Source organism: Mesoplodon mirus (assembly GCF_964341445.2).
Source record: "Mesoplodon mirus genome assembly, chromosome: 2".
NCBI lineage: Eukaryota > Metazoa > Chordata > Mammalia > Artiodactyla > Ziphiidae > Mesoplodon > Mesoplodon mirus.
Window position 1 is genome coordinate 112,332,803 of NC_138977.1, and position 21,432 is coordinate 112,354,234.

General features: G+C 55.9%; 1 protein-coding gene across 16 annotated transcripts in view; it reads right to left on the reverse strand.

Moving 5' to 3' along the window:
* Positions 1-517: 517 nt before the first annotated feature.
* Positions 518-21,432, reverse strand: part of RET (ret proto-oncogene) — a gene marked incomplete at both ends in the record, with an annotated part of 59,086 nt that continues 38,171 nt past the window's right edge. For 4 of the 16 annotated variants that reach the window (XM_082636284.1, XM_082636281.1, XM_082636283.1 and 1 more), the window contains 14 exons: positions 518-675; positions 2,004-2,151; positions 3,820-3,919; positions 4,978-5,115; positions 6,406-6,476; positions 8,713-8,835; positions 8,919-9,133; positions 10,226-10,333; positions 11,783-11,930; positions 14,514-14,770; positions 16,418-16,540; positions 17,116-17,226; positions 18,947-19,072; positions 19,826-20,084. In XM_082636284.1, the coding sequence (XP_082492410.1) occupies positions 518-675; positions 2,004-2,151; positions 3,820-3,919; positions 4,978-5,115; positions 6,406-6,476; positions 8,713-8,835; positions 8,919-9,133; positions 10,226-10,333; positions 11,783-11,930; positions 14,514-14,770; positions 16,418-16,540; positions 17,116-17,226; positions 18,947-19,072; positions 19,826-20,084 (2,085 nt within the window). Of the gene's footprint in view, positions 676-1,971; positions 2,152-3,819; positions 3,920-4,977; positions 5,116-6,405; positions 6,477-8,712; positions 8,836-8,918; positions 9,134-10,225; positions 10,334-11,782; positions 11,931-14,513; positions 14,771-16,417; positions 16,541-17,096; positions 17,227-18,946; positions 19,073-19,825; positions 20,085-21,432 lie in introns of those variants that run through there. The other 12 variants (XM_082636277.1, XM_082636275.1, XM_082636286.1 and 9 more) reach the window with 8 other exon arrangements.

A 21,432-nucleotide genomic window follows, 5' to 3' on the forward strand; every position in this document is an offset into this window, starting at 1 on the left:
AAAAAAAACAAAACAAAACAAAACAAAACATTCTCAGGATCTCGAAGGCTGAGCTGAGGCCTGTCCCGAGGTCCCCTCTCCCTCTCCAGCCCTGGCTGGACTTTGACAACCCTATGAGGCCTGGCCGGGCTCTCGTTCTGAACAAGGACAGGTTGTCTGGGCCAGTTTTTTTTTTTCCTGCTGCCTTTTTGGTGTGTGTGCTTCATGTTTAAATCGTGTGGCCTCGTTTGGCGGCAGCCGGAAAAATCAAACAGTTCGGATAGTGCGTGAGGGACCCACACGTGTGAGCACGGAGTATGTGGTGCTCACTGCTGAACCCAGACCAGCGCTGGGTGCTGCCGTGGACTGAAGAGGAAGGGACACCTACATGCTGGACTCAGAACACTCGTCCAGAGCGCTACGTCTGCTGGGAGGGAAAATCACCAGCCAGTGTGAAATGTGCAAGGAGGGGCCAGCAGACTTTCTGTTCTCGGTATGTTTCTTCCCCTGTGAGTCCATTACCTTTCACAAAGAACTGTTAACTATCAAACGTGTCCATTAATTGTGCCGCGGAGGGTGAAACCATCCAGTTAGCATATACACTATCATTTGCATATCTCGGACACCCAGTGTTGGTGCCATCGGCTCTCGTGAGTGGTACAGGACTCTCTTCAGGCCAGTTCGGGTCTGACATGCCTAAAAATGAAAACAGATCATTTGTTCTGCACTGAAGAACCCAAACTTCATGTGCAGACAGTAAGGCCTTGGCAAAACTCCCTTTGAGGTTCAAACCAAACTTCTGGTTTCTGGGCCAACTGCCTGCAGAGTTTCGTGCTCCAGGTTTCCAAAACATGGGTACCATTTGGGGGGAAACATCACGTGCTCTCTGGTAACTGCAGCTTACCAGAAACTACCAATTTGGACTTGTATAAGCTTCAGACTCTCAAATTTGATAAATACTTGTTGACCTGTTTAACTCTTTTTCGAAGGCAGCATAAAGCATCAGCACCTTGCTGTACTACATGGCTTACTGCAGCAGGAGACTTTCTATAAAAAGTTCTCTAACGTAAAGGAGGCTATTTGTCTTCCATCCCAGCCTACCACGGAGGAGAGGATCTTCCAAACCAAGGGTGCACGCAGGCGAGCCCCACAGCGTCGACGGGACAAATGGCAGGTAGCACTAGCCAGTAAGGAATCAGTGACCCAGGAGGCATGCAAAAGGAACAATCTCGGCAGAAAAATGCTTGAAACTCCAAGATTTCAAAACAATCCATGATGAAGTTAGGAAACAGGAAAAAATTTCAAGTACTGAATCGAAGACAAAAGAAGGAGTTTTGGCAAGAACCATATTTACTGTCCATTGCAAGACCACAGCACCACAGACTACGTTCTTTCAAAAAGCATTTTGCTCCAGCTTTTTGTACTGACTTCGTAAGTGACAAGTGTCATGACAGTTTGTAACGCAAAGGATGTGAAAACAGCAGTCTGCGTGTGTCCCCCCATTCCCCTTCCCCCGCCACGGTGGTCCCCAGCACCAGGTGGCCCCCAAGAGCTGCCTTCCACCCAGGCAGGGTCTGGGGGAGTGGCCACTGGCTGTGCTCTAATACAGGCAGAGCGGTGCTGGCTCCTCCTTTCTAAATTAAATGCCTCCCCAGATCAGGTAAATTTATCCCAGTAGTTAAATTAGAAGTACTATGACTTGATACCCACGCAAGAAATGACTTAGTCATCATTTTCTCAATATCCCCTGAGAGTTCTGCCCTGCTCTCTTTCTTCTTTATCGTCCTAAGTTGCTGGGCAGTGTGGTAATTACACATATTTTCACATCCTTTAAAAAAAACATAATAGTAAAAAATGCCTGAATGTAAACGGATGCAAAGTCAGACATTTACAAACAAAAAGGTTCAGAGCAGACTTTGGCTTCACTCAGACCAGAAACACTCTTAAAAAGCATTACAGAGAAAAAGGACAGTGCAGAGAGGAACAACGTGGCTAGAATCTAGTAAATGCATGTGAAATTCTACCATAGAGTTTGTTTTCAATCCACGTGGAGGGGAGGGTTCGAGGGAGGGGAGCGTTATTACAGTCCACCAGGGGCATCTCCTCCTCCGACAGGCCGTCGTCGTACAGCAGGGAATCAGATGGGGTGGACGCGGCCAGGTCCAAGTAGTCCTGGAAGGGAGAGAGGGCTGGTCACCCCTGGTGCAGGCCACTACTGGACACGCCTGCCACTCCCTGCCCAAGAGCAGAAGCCCCGGCAGAGTCGCACCCCATGCCTACTGGCCTCTTGTGAGACCTGAGCCCCTCCCTCGCCAGGGTGCCAGCACTGAGCTCCTCCAGCCCCTGCCTCGCCTGGCCCTGCTCCGTGGTCCTCATCGCTCCTCCTTGGAAAATCACCTCCTTGGGGGCACAAATGTGCTCCCTCACTGTCCTAGTTCTCTCTCTGCAGCACTGGGGGCACCAGGCCCAGCACTGGAGAATTGGCCTGTTTACAAAACCCAGGGCTCTGGGAGAGCTCTCTGCAGCCCCGTGACTCGTTGCAGGAATGCCAAGAAGCACTCTCTGCTTCCCTCCAAGCATCTCGAACATCATGTCAGGACTCAGAAATCGGAGGCACTGATGTGGGTTTTGCAGAGGACACTGCTATAGATAGGCTTCAGCTCCCAAGCATGACGATTCTTGAATACCTGCCATTTCCACTTCCCTGGTTCAATGTGTAAAGAATGGTTCCAGCGTTTTGCTGGCTGGTTCTTGGCACTGTTCTAGGAAGGCCATCTCTTGGCATCAGCTATCGCCTTTGTTTAGGACAACCCTGCACTCACAGGGTTCACCCAAACGGGACACTGATGCTCTGATGCTGAGTTTTATTACAAGTGGCCGAGTCCATGCATCTTGCTCTGAAGAAGTAACTTTTAGTAAATGTGTCAATGGAAGGACAAAACCACGACGGCAAGGTCTGTGCCTGTTTTGTTTACTTGCATGCCCAGCATCTAACACAGAACATGGGAGTCAGCGATTGCTTAATCAATATCAGTGGAAACTTTGTTGACTTCCTCAGTCACCTGGAGTTGGAAATTTGGAGGCACACGGATACGACTGTTTGGCCCACACAGAGGTTTTGGAAATTTAAATGACTTGCTATTAAAAACTGGGAAACAACATAAATATCCCTTAAAATTCAGAAGACCCGGCATGCCGGCACTCATGTTCCTACAGGTGACAAGTGTCCACAGTGAGGGGCCTTTCAGGGGCAGCTGGTGGGCTCCTGTCTGTCGCAGTCTCCGCTGGTCTCTAGTCACTTCCCACCCCCAGCCGGGCCCCTGACAGCATATGAATTTAGGACACAGTCATTTCAACTCTACTTCCTCATGTTCTGTTATTGAAAATGATTCTGTTTGGCTTTGGAATATTTTCCCCCCACCCCTATCTGTGGAGGGCTCTTCCTAAGGGTCAAGGTAAAAATCTTGGTTTCTTTCTGATTTAAAACGCAAGAGGGAAGGGATATGGGAACAGATGTATATGTATAACTGATTCACTTTGTTATAAAGCAGAAACTAACACACCATTGTGAAGCAATTATACTCCAATAAAGTTGTAAAAAAAACGATACGTTTGTGACTTCATTAAGTAAAATACTTTTATATCTTTCAAAAAAATAAATAAATAAAAGAAGCCCAAAAGGCCTGGATTAAGGACAAGGGTTCAGTCGCTGGCTCCCCCTGGGGGCAGCATGACCAACTCCCTCCAGGCAGCCTCACTCTGCGTGCCACGCTGGGAACTCCGCGGACGGGCGGGAGGCCCTCGGGAAGCCGGCACCAGGAATCGGCTCCGGGTACTCACTCTGCTCTTAACCATCATCTTATCCAGGTCTTTGCTGATGTCGGCAAACACTGGCCTCTTGTCTGGCTCCTCCTTCCAGCACTGCAGCATCAGACTGTACCTGATGGGACACACAGGTGGGCGGTGACAATCCAGCAAGGACTGCCCGGTCATAGCCACCAAACTCAGTATAGTGCCCTGGGCCCCAGGGGCTCTGTTCCCGAACCTCAAAGCTGTTTTTGTGTCACTGACATCCTTCTCTGAGGTGGGTCAGAGTTTGAGGGGTCAGCAGGGGCTCACAGCGTCTGGCGCTATGATGGCTAAGGCAGAAATGCTGGTCATTAAAACTCTTATGAAGGACGAACTGGGTATGAACACAAACACCTGCCAATCACACTCTGACTTGTACCTTCCTCCCTCCCCTGGGGCCCTGGCATGGTTGCAGGGCTTCCGGACCTACCATGTGGGTGTGCGCTGGGCCCCTGCCTGCCATCCCAGGCCGTCCAGGGAGGTGGCACCTACTCAGCCTTGCACTCCCCCATCTAGCCTCAAGCCAAGCACGTGGCAGGCGCACGACAGACTTCATAGAATGAATGGACCGGTGTCTCTCTGCCTGCGGATGACCCCTTCTCATGTGTTCTCAACCTGTCCTCTGAGAATCGTCTGATGGAACCACCATCAGATGAGAAGATTCTGGTGCCCTAGGGCTAAAGTCCAGGCTCCCCCTGCCCACTCCTTGCCTGCTTTTGTGCCTCCACTTGTGTACTCCCCTATATGCGCCCTTGGGGCCATTCTGAATTACCCGCCCCTCCCCAAGCATCCTGGGACAGGTCTCTGGCCTTTGGCTCAAGCTGCTCCCTCGGTCTGAAGCACCCTCTCATCCTTCCACCACCTTTCCCCACATCCTGCTCCACCCCCCTCACCCCTGAAGGCCTCCAGGAGGCCAACCCAGCCCCCAGTGGAGTCAAGGGTCCCCAGCATCTGCCGTCACTCCCAAGGGTGGTTCTCTGACTTCTGCCCCGTCATGCCCTGCCTGTCACTACCCGCCACCAAGCTCGCCCTGGGCTGGCACCCAGGGCTGCCCAGGAGTGGGAAAGAATGAGTGCACGTGTCTCATCCCCGTCAAAGTCCAGTGTGTCTGTGTCTGAGGAAGCCTGGGCCAGAGCAAAGCCTGCTCACATCTCCTCGCTGCAGTTGTCTGGCCTCTCCATCCGGTAGCCTGTCTTCAGAAGGTTGAAGAGCCGCTCTGGAGGAATCCCAGGGTAGGGGTTGCCCCCCAGGGTCACAATCTCCCACAGCAGGACACCGAAGGACCACCTGCAGGGAACAAGAGGACCAGTGAGTGGTTGCACTGGGTCTGCAGTGCCCTCTGTGCACCAGACACTCATCCCCCCAGCAGCGTCTGACCCCGAGTCCCCAGTACAGAGAGTGGCCCACGTGCTCACAGCTTCAGCCTGTGCTGACCTAACAGATGGGGTGGGGAATAGAGGTGGGGATGAACCATCTGCCTGCCCTGCCCCCACCCCTGCCAAGTCGCTGCCCAAGCTCAGCCCCCTCACCCAAAAGGGCACACGGCTGGCCCCTGAGGTGATGCTCTGAAGCATCAGAGATGGCACAGGGCAGCCAAGCAAGCACATAAAAACGTAGGCGGGACCTAGGCCACAGGGCAGAGGGCTCCCTGCACAGTTCCTTCACCTTTTCTGTGTGCTTGCAAATTTTCGTAAGATCTTAGAAGAAAAAAAAGCACTGCTATAGAAAACATACTTAATTGTGAGAGAAAATTTACTGTGAAGTGGGGACAAAATCATACCACAAAACAGTATTAACACATGAGTCCACTTACAGTAACAAAAAGCATATACCTGCACGCCACAGAAAACTCTAGGTCATGCCTGCAAGGGCCAGCAGTAGTTACTTAGGGGTGGTGGGATCCTAGTGGCTTTTAGTCTCTTCATTTTGCTTTCCCCTTCATTTCCAATTTTCTTACGGTCAACTTTGTAATCAGAACACAGTTGTTAAAACTGTCTAAGAACTGCCTTTTCACAGCCCACATTGTTCAAAATATGCAAGCCTGTTCAGAGCAGAACACTTGGAAACAAGTCTGTTGTATTTTTGAAAACTATCAAAAATGTAATTGGACCTGGAAGACTGAGTTTTGGTCCCCAACTTGGAGTAGTTTGGGGCACCTGCCTAGAAACTCACTCAAGACCACCCCTGCCTATGGGCGGGGACCAGTCCCCAGGGACCTGCTTGAGCCCAGCCTGTGCTCAGGCCCACAGGAGGGGAACTGTTTGGCTGAGCCTGTGTGTCAGAGACACCCAGAGAGGAGAGGGGAGGGAGAGGGAGGGAGGTGAGGGGGTCTGCAGCCATGGCTCACACCCTTACACTCTGAAAGTAGTAGCTTTCAGAATTACTGCCTGGGCCCTCGCCAATTGCTGAGTGAATACACAAAGCCCCGACAGCTTGGAGGGTTCACTGTGGATGGTTGGCATGAGCTGACAGGCACTCAGGGTCAGCACTGTTCCCCAGTGGAGCTGCTGAGACAGGTGGCATGGCCCTATATACATGTAACCTCCTCCCCTCCCCGGGAAGGCAACACCCACTCACACGTCACTCTGGGTGGTGTAGATGTGATCGAAGAGGGACTCAATGGCCATCCACTTGACTGGGATCCGACCCTAAAGAGGGTGTGAAAGAAAGACATTAACGTAGCTCTGACATCCTGGGAACTGGCGGGGGTGGGGGTGGGAAGGGGGGTGCCACGTTCCAGGCTCTTCCAGCTCTGAGAGGATGCTGAGTAATGACACCAGAGTGTTCCTGGGTACAGGACTGGTGCCTCGCAGGGGCCGGAGCCCCAGCCTGGCCCTCCCAGGCTTGGCTGAGACACCAGAGGGAGTCAGCTGGCCTGCTCACATCTACGCAACGTGTGCCTGTCACGCACCACAGCCCTGTTGAGAAGAAACCCAAGAAATTGATATCGAGCACAAGCCAGGTCCTCCTATGGCCGCTTCCCTGGCTGCTGCTGCCCAGTGGGTGGCCCAGGAACACCATGCAGCGAGGTCTCCCTTGATTTCTGAGGGTGAACGAGTTTGGGAAACTGACATCCAGCATTTTCCATCTTGGGGACTTCGGATGCAAACAAGCAAACTAAAGGCTCTTCTGAGAAGCTCTGAGGGAAGAAATCAGTGTGTGTGCCTTCGGGCTGGTTTTTACCTCTTATCTTATCCCAGGGCCCTTTCTGCATCCTCTGAAAGAGTGCCCCCTACCACAGAGGTGCTGGGGTCAGACCTAACAAATCCTTTCTAATGCAACTCGAGAAATAGCTTTTCAGTACAAATAGGTCAGCCTTAAGGCAAAAATCAATTTTTTTTAAAAAAGGCATGCATTAGACTTCAATGCAACGTTTACTATAATTCCTTTTTAAAAAAGTATTCTTGGGCTCCCCTGGTGGCGCAGTGCTTAGGAATCCGCCTGCCAATGCAGGGGACATTGAGCCTGGTCCGGGAAGATCCCACAGGCCGCAGTGCGATGAAGCCCGTGCGCCACAACTACTGAGCCTCCGCTCTAGAGCCCGCGAGCCACAACTACTGAGCCCACGCACCTAGAGCCCATGCTCTAGAAGCCACCGCAATGAGAAGCCCACGGGCCGCGACAAAGAGTAGTCCTCACTCACCGCAAATAGAGAAAGCCCGCACACAGCAATGAAAACCCGGCACAGCCAAAAATAAATAAATTAAAAAAAATTTTTTTCTTTAGGATTTATACCCTTAATGAAGTGTGACTGTTTCGGGGGGGGGGTGTTCCTAACAACGCTGCCTACAGCCTGTGCTCTTGGGGGACGTGCTTGGCCACACTGTGCTTCTTGCTTCATGACACGGGGCTTTCCTGAGGACCTATGTGTCAACAGGAAAGCTCTGTCCACCGCCCTCCACAGGGCAGGGAGCAGCCCCTCTCCACTTCCCCTTCAGCACTTCTGAGACGTGCTGTCACAACGGACACCCCAGAAGAAATGAAACATCACCCTCACAGCCCCTGGCAACACCAGGTCTTCTCCTGACCCTCAGAGCAAAGCTGAAGTATATATGCCGTCACTTTTTGTGTTTTTCTTTTTGAGCAGCATATGTTCTGAATGCCAGGTTAGCTGTGTGTCTTGAAGGTACCCATGAGTTGGCCCTGTCCAGTCTGTCACAGAGAGGCTGCAGCAGGAGAGGGGCTGAGAGGGCAACAGAACTAAGAGGGTCAAGACCAATGCCACAGAGAACTGGACCACGCCAGGGAACCAGATTTCCCGAGAAGGGCCCCTGACCACCTGTTTCAGTGACTCGGAAAAAGCTTCTGAAATCCCTACATTGCGACTCCAGACCCTGTCTCCAGGGCCTCCTGGTGCATCTTCCAAACTCTCTTAGGCAGGGGTTCCCAGGCCCTCGTCCCAGGAGAATCCCCACCTGTAAAGCGATTCATTCCCTTCTACAAGGAATGAATAGCAAGCTCGGGTTTATTTCGTTTCTCTCCTCTAAGCAGAGGACTAAAGGAAACAGTGACCTTCGCTCTGTAGAATCAAGAGGAACAACTGCAGAGAAGAAGGTTGCTCTTTCTGCAGTGTTAGGTGACCTTCAAAAAAGATAGTGATCAAAAGCGAGAGAAGCTGCAGGGTCCCCACTACCCAGCAGGCAGCTCGGCAAGACCACGTGTGGCTCTGCGGAAGAGAAGGAACAGACTTGGGGCTGAGTCCTGAGCTGGGTCTCTGGGGGCCCAGGACTGGGGAAGGGTTTGGGGATGAGGGCTGGAAATTTATACTCTAAAAATCTGCTTTATCTTCTCCAGATAAAAATCTTGCCCCTACCCTGTGGGTACCCTGATGGTTGCCCACACCCAGCCCGGGAGCCCCAGGCTGGCACGCCCCAGGCCTGGTACCTTGCTCCTCTTCACGTAGGAATCCTCTTCATAAACATCTCGGGACAGACCAAAATCCGAGATCTTCATCCTGCGCCCCTCGGCTACTAGGACGTTTCTGGCTGCCAAGTCCCGATGGACGAGCTGCAAGGAAGACAACGGCAGGGACCCCTGAAACCCGGGCCCATGGCAGGTGGAGGGGAGGGCAGGGCTGGGACGGCACACACCTTCATCTCGGCCAGGTACTGCATCCCCCGCGAGATCTGCCAGGCGAAGGAGATGAGGTCGCCCATGGTCAGGGCCCGCTCCTCCGGGTTGTCCAGGTAGCTGGAGTTGCGGCTGTCTCTGCTGCCCACGTAGCCGGGCCCCGCCTTGCGGCTCTCTCGGAGGAAGCCCCGCAGGGAGCCGTACTTGGCATACTCCACGATGAGGAGCAGCGGCCCTGGGGGCAGAGGGGGCTGTGGGCTGGCTGCCTGCGGGGCCCCGGGCAGGCGGAAGTCAGGCCAGCTCTGGGCAACTGCTTCCCAGAGCACGGGCCAGGCCGCAGGGCCCCTGGGCAGGCTCTGCACCTGGGCAGACAGACCCAGCCCTGCTCTGGGGGGCAAATGCCTGTGTTCTGGCAGCCTGAGGACTTAAGCCCCAGCTCACTCTCACATCACTGGCTCTCCGCCTTGCGGGGGCCACGCCAAAGTCAGCTGCGTGGGTGGTTGAGCATGACCTCTTGCCTGGGTGCCCCAGGCAGGCGGTCACTGCATTCAGGACCGTCCTGGGAGGCACCCCCTGCTGCTAGGATGTCAGGCCCTTCTGCATCCTCGGTCCTGCCACAGCACGGCCTGGGGACGGCTGACAGAGGCAGGGTCTGGATCTGCCTGGGGCCACCTGCTCCCTGCTCTGGTCTGCTCTCAGCAGCTCTGGGCTGCAGTCTTGCCTGAGGCCCAGTCCTGAGTTCTGCTGGCGCTGACCAGTGTCCCTGCTGCCCTCTCCCTGCCAGCCCCGTCTCCCTCGCACACCAAACACACATACACACACACGCGCGCGCACACACACAGTGGGAGGTCCCTTGGGTGGCACAGCAGGTTTGGAATACCAGCAGAGCAGGATGCTTTTATGTGAGAGATGGTGACAATGCCTTTGCCATGCAGGGCTGGGGTTGGGGTCACCCGGAGATTATGGCATGTCTGGTTCCCCATGCCCAGGAGGCAGTGCTCGTTTCTGGAGCTCCCTGCCTTGGGGGCTCTGCCTGGAGCAGGGTGCTGACAACCAGGATGTACCCAGAGACCTCATGGCAGCCCTGGCAGGCCCAGGGAACACACTGCGGGGAAGGCCTCACACAAGCACTCCTGCTGCACCCCTTCCGGCCCTCTCACTGACATGCAAGCTCCAGGCAGGAGCCAGAGCCAGAGATCCTGCTTCCAGGAGGAGAGAGAACAGGCACCCAAGGAGGAAAGGATGGGGAAGGGGAAGGAGGAAGAATGGAGTGGCCCAGAGCCCCCTGGTCTGCGCCTGGCAGCTGCTCGTCCCTGGCTGGCCTTACCGTCCTGGCTGCAGGCCCCGTATAGCTTGATGACTTGCGGGTGGCTGACCTGCGTCAGGAGGTTGAACTCTGACAGCAGGTCCCGCAGCTCGCTCGCCGAGGCATTCTCTGAAATGCACGTAAACACAGCAGGTTGCAAAGCGGTTCCTTCTGTTAGCCCCTTCTGCAGCCCTGCTGGGTCACGGCACCCACACCAGGGTGGGGGAGGGTGGTCTGCACAGACCCATTATCGCCTTCAGAGACATCCTACCCAGGTTCAGACGAGGCCTGCAAGGATCCCACTGCTTGGGGCTACTCTCAGCCTGTGGGAGGGTCAACAGCAGCCTCGTGTGCCTCCGGGGAGTAAGAACCCGAGAAGCACACTTCCACGTGAGCGGATCTTTCCATGGAAAGCCTCCCAGGGTTGGACTGTGCACACAAATGGCATTATTTCCTTGCAATCACCATCTCTCAAAGACAGTGGTGCACAGAGACCCCCCTCAGTAACCCTTCTGGGAAGGTAAAGGGACTCCCTGTTGTCCCCAAACACCTGCTGACCAAGCACTCAACAGTGGCGGGTGAGGCCCTGCAGAAAGGCGAAGACTGCCAGACATCACAGAAGTCCTCCAGCCATGCTGAGCACGCATGTCCCAAGGGTGGACAGCGTGCTCGGGCTCCCACCAGAAGCTTGGGTGTGGAGGTATTCTGAGACAAAAGCTGTGGCTACACAGTCCTCCTGGGTCAGTGGTCCCACAGCCCAGGGCCCAGATGTGTCACCTCCTCTGGGTGCAGACTTATCTGGAGATGGGCACTGGGACTCACTGGACCACATGTGGGTGACCCAGGGCCAGTCTCACTGTGCCCCTTAGGGCCTGGGGTCTAATGGGCAAGGGGCGACCCCAGTCTGAGGGCCTGGGCAAGTATCCAGAAGCACTCTGCACTGCATGGCCCCGACTGCTGAACCCACGTGTGCATCGGCCGACTGTGTCCACTGCACGGCCACTGGGCCCTCAGTTGGTCCACTTGGGCCAGAGCCTGGCTGTGGCAGAGGGCCATCTACCCAGTCTCTGCTGAGAAACACCAGTGAGGATGCCTAGCTTGCAGCAAGACTGGGGCGGGGCAGACCCACTGAGGACCAGTGGGGATTGGGCAAGGCAGGGCCCTAGGGGGCAGGGACTGGTCCTTACAGGTGGTCTCTTCACCAGGACTCTGGTGGATGCTTGGCTGAGAGAAATGAATGGAGCAGACTGGGTTGGGGAGAGCTGTCAGTCCAAAACCAAAAGGGCTTTTAATTTAAACTCGGATCTTTACCCAACACTGGTACAGAAGTAGCACCACTCCAGAGCCTTCCAAGGGAGGAACGTCCTCACCCTGCTTCTCCAGGGACCACACCAGCCCACATCATCCATGGTGGGGATCCCCAGACGGCAGCCACTCAGGAAGAGCAACGGGAGGGCCTCTTCAGGAGGCAGCAGGCCAGCTGCCAGAACCCTGGCTGCCGCGTGGCTTCATCCACCCCTTGGGGCTCCCGCAGGTGTGCGTGGCAGAACCATCATTGTGTACTGCCTGGACAGATACCTTTCAGCATCTTTACAGCCACAGTCGTGTACCCCGCTTTGCCTTTCAGCCGGAAGGCCGTTGCCTTGACCACTTTTCCAAATTCTCCTTCTCCCAGAGTTTTTCCAAGGACCAAGTTCTTCCGAGGGAATTCCCACTTTGGATCCTCCTAGGTTGGGTATGAAGGAAGGGAGACAAGAAGAGAGGGAAGAAAGATGGTGAGAAAAGGAAGAAGGCAAGACCTGGTGGACAAGCTCCAGTGTGCAGACAACTGACCGTCACCATGTACAAGGGCAGGACCCCACAGTCAGGCCCTGAGGTGCCGTGACATGATGTGTCTCCCCCACGGGAAGGCAGGTCTTGCCACAAACCAGCCTGGACTTCGTATGTCCGTACCCTCGCTGGCCCCTGTCTACTGAAGATGCCCTGTGCCACCCCAGGCCCGTGTCCTTGTCTGTCCAATGAGGGATTCAGGGCTTACTCAGCACCCATAGGTGCTCACAGGGGAGCATGGCCTCTTCCCTGGGAGTCAGGCCCAAGCTGCTCAGCACCGTCTCCGCTTTGGACACCAGGCCACAAGGCACTGACTGGCCAGCAGCCCAGATCTTCAGGCACCCTTTCCAGAGACCCCCCCAGAACTCCTAAGAGAACCGAACTGGCAACAGTGGCCCAAGTTGCCCACCAGCCCAGGACCCCTGGCTACTGGTGGGAGTGTCAAGGACACTCTCCTTGTGTGGCAGCCCCTGGAAAGGTGCCACTATGCTCCTTGGGAGCCTCCACCCCAACACGTGGAAGAGCCTGCTCCTGCTCTAGGCCCAGTCATTACCCTGAACCTGCACCCCCTGCCTTCCCACCGAAGTCCCATCCACATACCATGCCCACTCAAGACCACACCGGGGCAGCTTCCCAGACCCCCAGCCTGGCTCATGTACTTGAATTCTGAGGATGCTGAATCCAGTCTGGAACCTGCCTTCCTGCGCCAGCACTGGGCATCCTTTACCCCAAGCCTCGCTGCAATTGGGTGGCGAGTGGGTGTGGCTTCAGGTGCTGTTTACACTGTGCCCTGCCAGGCTCGCCTAACACACGGAGATGACACTACTGGGGACGCAATGCCCCCCAGTGAACAGAGCTTGTGTTCTGACATCTGGGAGCAAGGCAGCCTCCTCTCAGCACCATGGCCAGGGGCGCCTTCCAGCCAGTTCCCGGGCGTCTTGGTATCTCAGGTTCCCCAAGAACCCATAGTCAGGGTCAATGTTGACAACACGGTCACCACCGCCCTGGTGTCCACACTGCACTGGATAACAGTTTACTGCTCACAGAGACTGCGCTAAGGTGGGTATCACTGATTTGATCCCCTTAAAAATGTTAAAAACCATTCCCCCCACTTTACATAAGACAAAACAAAGGCCAAAAGATTGCATAGTGCATCGAAGACCTCGGAGCTGGTCAGCGGGGCCCCCAGACCTTGGGCCCGGCTCTGAGTTGCTCTGGGCTCTGGGCTGGAGGCAACGTGGGCCGAGGGTGGTTTTTGCAGAAGAGTACCCCCTGCGCACGCACCTACGAGCACCACTCTCACCGTGCACCTCAGCCCCAAACCGCCAGGGCATTTAAAGGAATCAAACGGCTCGTCCCACGCGCCTGCTGTGGAGGCTGAGATGCTGCTGGGGCTGGAAAACCCCGGCTGTGGAGCGATGGGAACTAGGGAAGTCAGGAGGGAGGCCTCTGTGGCCACCACGTCGGGGAATAGCCCTCATGGCCCAGACCCTCACTGAGGGGCCAGCACCCCTTGGGTGGCACCTCCTATGAACCCTGGCTACCTCCTACCTTGGGCTGCGGACTGTGGCCCCCGGGTGCCGAGCTTCCTGCACACGGTGCAACGCTCCTTACTCAGCCTCGGCTCTGGCCACCTCCCTCAGCCCCTCCCAGCACCAGGCTGCCAGCAACTTGGGCACTCCCAGCAAGCACGCTGAAGGGCACGGCAGACAGAGGAGTGGCCTGGCCAGGTCGGGGTGGTGTCTGATGCACACACGCTGACCGCAGGCCCAGGCCCTGCCATGCAGGAGGGGCTCGGGAAGCCTGCTGGCTCTGGATGGCACTCTTCATCGGCTGGCCAGCCACAGGCCCGGGCCTGGCTCCTCTGCAGGTGCCCTAGAGGCCCCTCAGTGCCCCCTCCCTCGGGGCCAGAGACAGACTCCCCTCTCTGCTGCTGCCGCCCTGACCAAGCCCCCGCCTGCCAGCCTCTCTCGCCGGGATGGGGACAGTGCCTCATCACGGGGCTCCCACCCCACAGACTCCTAAGAGAGCGGCCTGCGGAAATGAAGGCAGAACACGGGCCCCACCCCCAGGGGGCCCACCCTCTGAGAATAAAATCCACGGTCCTCCTCAGCGCCTCCCCCAAGCCTTCCTCCTCCCAGCGCTTGGGGCATCTGCAGGATACCTCCCGGTCAGCATCAGCACGGCCCACCCTCCCCGTATCCTAATGGCCCAGATCTCAGTCCATGTAAATCAGCACCCATCATTCCCCACCCTGCTCCATGCTCTCCGCCCCTCCCTGGAAGGCCGCTCAGTGAAGGCAGGGGGCTGCTGGAATGCTCAGGGTGTCCTCCCGGTGGGTGAGAACGCATTAGCCCCAGGTGACTCGTCCCCTCCTCCCCTCCCAGCTGCCCGAGACCAGAGGCTGGCGCCACCTGCAGGCCCCCTCCCCCCGGGGGGGGCTGCCTCTCCAGCCCCGAGGCCACGAGGGGAACCTCACCGGGATCTTGAAGGCGTCCACAGAGACCTGGTTCTCCACGGAGTCCAGCGAGGGCCGGCGGGCACCAGATGAGGAGTAGCTGACCGGAAAGGCCTGGGCAGGCCGGCGGAAGGTCATCTCAGCTGAGGCGATGGGCGGCTTGTGGGCGTTCTTGTGGTAGCGGTGGATGCAGAAGGTGGACAGCAGCACGGACACGATGAAGGAGAAGAGCACGGCTGCCGCGATCACTGTGCGGCAAAGCTCATCACACAGCGGGTCTGCAGGCAGCGGGGGTGGGCCGTGAGAGATGACACCCCGGGAGGGGGACCCCGAATACCCTCAGGAGCTGGTACAGAGCAGCTCTCCAGCCCGCCATGCCCAGGACAGCCGGGAAGTGTCTGCTGTGACCAGCTTCGAGCACCCTGGAGAGCACTGCTGGTGTGAAGGTCCGAGAGTAGTTGCCAACCCTCCAAGAGAAGCGGCCCACAGCAGGAACTGTTCTGTACATTTTTGCTATTGGAGACTGTTACCACCCTTTTCCAGAAGGAATGAGAGTTTATAAGCAGCCTGCCTAAGGTCACACAACGGACGTCACGCACACCTGCATCCACCCACCCTAGAATGCTGCACTGAAGCCAGAGGCCCAGGGGCGCTGGTGGGGAAGTGCAGCTCTTCCCCTGTGTTCTTGATGTCTTTTGTATTTTCTTTATAGTCAGTATAAAGGAGGGAGGAAAGAAAAGTGGCCCAGGACCTAGGGCTGTGCAATAACAACCCAAATACCAGAAAAGCATCCCTGGGCTCAGCACATCCACATGTGCTCAGTGGGGCACCTGCTGTCCCAGAAGAAGCACCTAGAGGCTCTGGCTAGGAGGATGGGGACCCATTTGGCCAATGCCATGGGCCCAGCAAAGGCCCTGCACAGGGACAGTCTGAGCAGACACTGAGTTACCTGGTGAAAGAAATAATTTTCCAGCCCAATCCTTACCACAGAACTTCGGGCCAGGGAGTTCCCTGGTGATTCAGTGGTTAGGGATCTGTGCTTTCACTGCCAAGGGCACGGGTTCAATAATCCCTGGCTGGAAATGGAAGCAACCTAAGTGTCCATCGACAGATGAATAGATAAAGACGATGTGGCACATATATACAATGGAATATTACTCAGACATAAAAAGAAACGAAATTGAGTTACTTGTAGTGAGGTGGACGGACCTGGAGTCTGTCATGCAGAGTGAAGTAAGTCAGAAAGAGATAAACAAATACCGTATGCTAACACATATACATGGAATCTAAAAAAACAAAATAAAAAAGGTTCTGAAGAACCTAGGAGCAGGAGAGGAATAAAGACATAGACGTAGAGAATGGATTTGAGGACGTGGGGAGGGGGAAGGGTAAGCTGGGAAGAAGTGAGAGAGTGGCATGGACATATATACACTACCAAATGTAAAACAGATAGCTAGTGGGAAGCAGCCGCATAGCACAGGGAGATCAGCTCGGTGCTTTGTGACCACCTAGAGGGGTGGGATAGGGAGGGTAGAAGGGAGACGCAAGAGGGAGAGGATATGGGGATATGTGTATATGTATAGCTGATTCACTTTGTTATAAAGCAGAAATTAACACACCATTGTAAAGCAATTATACTCCAATAAAGATGTGAAAAAAAAAAAAAAATCCCTGGCTGGGGAACTAAGATCCTGCAAGCTGCATGGCACACCAAAAAAACCCCCAAAACAACACCAAACTTCAGGCCAGAAGGCAGTCTTAGAGGCCCTGACCCAGCTCCCTGTCTGCACAGATGGGGGAACCAAGACCCGGAGGGAAGGAAAAACGTCTCCTGGGTTTCCGCGCCTTCCCGCAATTTCCTCCCTGGCTCCTTGGGGCTCAGGGAGGTGTGGGGATTCCTGCCCGCGTGGCCCCAGCCAGCTCACCTTGGCTGTCTTCCGGCTCGCAGAAGCACTTCTTCTCCTCCGGGAAGCAGTTGCAGATACCGAAGCCGGCTTTAATCCCCCGGCGCTCCCCAGGCTCGTGCCCACCAATGATGCTGCCGCCCCCTGATGATGGACACAACTCACTCAGCAGCCCACTCAGCCTCGGGGGGACCTGACCAGCCAGACCACCCAGACAGGAGCGTGAGAGGCCCCTCCCCACCTGATGTCACCACTCTCAGGCCCAGGGAGTGCAGTGAGCTCAGAAGTCTGTGTCACCCAGGCAGGAGTCCCAGCACGACAGGCTCCCAAACCAGTCCCCTGGCCACAGCGGGCGAGAGGAGGAACCCACAGGCTGCCCAGGGCCCTTGCTGAGGTCCACACACGGTTACTTTTCAGAAGCAGAGCCCGGGCAGCAGGGGCAGCCTGGAGCCAGCGGAACGGGGGACAGGGCGCTGCACGCCCGTGAGCCGGCCAGGGCAACACTGGAGAGGGTGGGTCAGGCCAGCAGGCGCTAGTCTTGGGGGGAGGAGAGCCCTTTGTTCAAATGAAATGTTAGAAAAAGGCTCAGCACACACAACCCAGGAAGTTGGCTGGCCTGGCTGAGTGCAGGTGGGAGTCCAAGCCCCTTCAGCTTGCTACCTACACCCCCTTGCCAGGCCCTGCCCTTGCTCAGGTACACGCGCAGGCTCGGTGCTTACGGAGGCAGTCCTGGGGGCAGATGTTGGCGTCTCTGCTTTCCACGGCGTCACAGTGGCCGTCGGGGCAGGTCTTGATGCTGGGGGAGCAGGTGGAGAAGTTCCTGGTGATCCCTATGGCACACAGCAGGCAGTTACTACCATGAGGGAGCACCCGTCCTGGTCAGACTCCCAGAGCCGGGAGGGCCACACCCCAGGGCCTCCCAGGCCAAGCCTGCACCGCCCCCAACAAGGAGAAGCAAAGCGAGGCCTGAGCCAAGAAAAACCACACGTGGAGCCCATCCCTGGGGAGAGCTTGGGGGTCCGGGGTGTACAGGGCAGCCCAGGCAGTGAGGGCTGGAGGAGCTGGGCAGTCCCAGGGCTGTGCCCGGGCTCACATCAAGGAGGCCAGAAGAGACCAGACAAGGCTGGGACCCTCTCTAGGCTGTACCATGAGCGGGACCCTCACACCGGTGGGCGAGGCTTGGAGCCAGCAGTAGGCTAAGCCCAAGGCTGTGCAGGCCCCTCCTGCTTGGGGCCACGCTCCCTGGGCTGGGATCTCCCAGGTAGAGCTTCTCTGAAGATCGTTTTGGATATTTTGAATTTTTTTTAAGGTTTGTGTTTTTATGAACTAAAGCCAACTATGAATGATGTGCACAGTGTAACCTACCTTATACTCATCCACCTTTTGGTTGCATAGTAATACCTACCTTATACTCATCCACCTTTTGAATCTTTGAAAAGGGTCTGTGAACTATGTGTCTAAAAGCAGTGGGTGAGGGCTTCCCTGGTGGCGCAGTGGTTAAGAATCCGCCTGCCAGTGCAGGGGACATGGGTTCGAGCCCTGGTCCGGGAAGATCCCACATACCGCAGAACAACTAAGCCCGTGTGCCATAACTACTGAGCCTGCGCTCTAGAGCCCACGAGCCACAACTACTGAGCCCACGTGCCACAACTACTGATGCCTGTGCACCTAGAGCCCGTGCTCTGCAACAAGAGAAGCCACTGCATTGAGAAGCCTGCATACCACAACGAAGAGTAGCCCCTGCTCGCCACAACTAGAGAAAAGCCCGTGAGCAGCAACGAAGACCCAATGCAGCCAAAAATAAATAAATAAAATAAAATAAATTTATAAGAAATAAAAAAAAAATAAAAGCAGTCGGTGAATGGGGGAAGGCTAGGGGGAGGGATAGTTAGGGAGTTTGGGATTGACGTGTACAATCTGCTGTATTTTAAATGGATAACCAACAAGGACCTACTGTAGAGCACAGGGAACTCTGCTCAATATTACATACAACCTAATCGGGAAAAGAATTTGGAAAAGAATAGATACGTGTATGTGTATAACTGACTCACTATGCTGTGCACCTGAAACTAACACAACATTGTTAATCGACTATGCTCTAATATAAAATAAAAAGTTAAAAAAAATAAAAGCATTGGGTGAATATATTCACAAATGTACATGTAATTTATGTGTATATGGGTGGAGAAATGGAGACACAGATGCCAATTCACATCTAGTTTAGGGACAAATATATGTACAGAAATTTAGAATAAAATAAAAAGCAGCACATCCCAACTTTGGCCCAGACCCTCTCAAGCCCAGAGCGAGTCCAGCCTCAGGCACCTGTGATCCCACGGTGATAAACAGCCCCAATGTCCTCATGCCACCCTGCACTCATGTCCACTCTCTCCTGGCATCAGGAGTCACAGCAGGGGACAAGGCGCTGGGGGAGAGACTCAGAGTGGGCAGGGGTGGAGGGCATCGCAGAGGCTGGCAGGGCCCACACAGACGCCCTTTCCACTCAGCCATCATCACCCTCCCGAACACCCGGCTCTGCACGGGGCCTACCTTTGCCGTCTCCCTGTCTCCACTCGCACCTGCCCGTCAGAGAGCCCAGACCGCCGCATTCCTCACACTCGGGCCGCCTCTTGCTGACCGCGCAGGACAGGGGGCAGCCTGGCTCCTCTGCCACATCTGGGGGTGGCAGAAAGCAAGTCACAGGGGGCCAGCCTGGGCCCTGTGTCCAGCCGCCAGCACCCACGGGTGAGGGCAGCATTGGCTGAGCTGTCGCCACGGGTTGAGCCCAGAGGGGAGGTAGTAACTAAGCACCGGGATGCAGGGCAGTGGGGGGGCTGCTGAGGAAGGGGTGGTACCGCAGTCACACAGCGGGGACAGCTACTGGGCTGAGATAAGTATGGAGGGAGGGTGTGAGGTGGCCAGACTCGGCCAGTGACACACAGGATACCCAGTTAAACCTGACCTTCAGATAACGGTGAACACCTGCTTTGTGTAAATATGTCCCTAATATCACGGTGACACGCTTGGAAGTTTGTCTTCTAAGAGACACTGCAAAAGTTGCAGTAGACGTACTTACACCAAAAAAATTGCTTGTTGTTTACCTGAAATTCACATTTAACCTGGGTCCTCTATTGTATCTGGCAGCCCTAAAGCAAGTGCACAGGTAGGACGCGTTGACAGAGGTGACGGGCAGCAGTGACCGTCCACAATGCTGTCACTCTGGGCTAAACTGTTTCACACTTTCCCCCGTCATCCTTCCAGCTTGGCTGTGCAGCGTGCACCGTTTTCTCATCTTACAGGGAAGAAGGCTCAGGCTCAGGGAAGCCACCAGGTAGTGAGGGGGAGCAGGACCGGGGCCCTTCTGTGGGAGAAGCCTGAGGCTCTACTACGCCCGTCCATCCCGACCCTCGCCGCAGCCCTGGCACTCACATGTCCCCTCCAGTGTGACGAGCAGTGGGGCCTGGGCTTGCTGGCGGGTTGGCCGTTCGACGGCCACTACCGTGTACTGGAGTTGGGCACACTCGGGCCGCTGCAGGGCCTCCGTGTCATTCACGAACAGGGTCCCCGTGGTGTCCTCGGCCGAGGTGACCATCCCCAGGGCGCTGCAGTTGGCGCTGGAGAGCTGCAGCTTGTACTGCACGTGGATGCCACTGAACTCCTGGCAGTTTTCCACACAGACTTTCCCAATCTAGGCATGGGACACAGGGAATCCTTAGCTGGGTGGCTGGACCACCTGTGATGGTGGCTAGAGGGGCTCCCTGGCAGCCTGAGTCCCAGGTCAGTTTCCTACTCAGCCCAGGACGGTAGCTCCCCACATCCCCACCCTGCATGCCCCCGGAACCTGCAGACCATCCGCCTGCCTGGTCCTGCCCTGTCCAGACCATGGAACCACCATCCATACCTGCCCCTCAGAGCCGGAGGTGAAAGAACACGGGGCACTGGGGTTTGGTTTTGGGGCTGGCCCTCCAGGGAGGTGCTGCCGGCTTGCCCAGCTCATCCCTCACTTGCTCACTCATTCAGGCACAAAGGCAGCCTGTATGCCTCCTACACACCTCCCTCTCTTCTGGCCAGGCCAATTTTGCTCTGGGGATCACCAGTTCCCACCTGGGGAGGTCCACGCCCAAGCCAGGTCACTCGCCTGGTTAGTTAGAGCACGACACCCAGGCCACGATTCATGCAGCATCGTTGTCTGTCCCACACGGGACCCAGGGGGCCTTCCTGAGACTTGGGATGGAACTCCTGGGAGAGAAGAGGTGCTTCTCCCAGGGATGCTAGGCTGGCAGCTGTGGTCACTGGGGCCTGGAGCTGGTCAGTTGAACTCTCCTTTTTACCCCCTCAGCCACTCGAGTTACCGTAAGGGTTGTGGTGGCTTGAGATCAGAAGCTCTGACTAGTCAAGGCTGAGGGCTGGGGGCCTGGTGGGGGGAGCGGGGATAGGGCCCTGCCTGCAGCCACGCACCATGCCCTTGCTCAGCCCGACTCAGGCCCAGGGCAGGGCCAGGCTCCTCCAAGCCCATGCTTGACGCCACAACAAAAATACCTGCTGGGCTCCGAGCACTTCCCTGTACAAACCGGGCTCACTTCCACTCTCTCTAGTGACCCTCAACATTGCCCAAGGTCATCATCCTCAATTTACAATCATAAAAACTGGGGAGCCGGTGAGAGACCACAGTGAGTCTGAGGCTGGACTGGGACCCGGGTCCCTGTGCCCTCCTGAGTCTGCTGGAGCACAGGTGACCCACCTCCAGCAATGCCTACTCCCGCTCAACCCCGCAGACACCCCTCAGGCCCCTCTGCTTTGTCACCTCCCACCACCCTTGACCCCTGCCTCTAGGAAAGGCCCGAGGTTGGGTGGCAGGTTGGGGAGCCTGGATGTGTCCAAGGGTGGGGTTCTTCGTTTGCTGGCCCCAGGTGGCTGCCAAGAGGTAAGGGAACCAACCACAGAAACTGGCAAAACCACAGGAAAATAGAAGATGGCCCTAAACGGGACGTTCTAAAGAGGATGTGGCCACAGCTGCCCCACTAGGAGAATGCAGT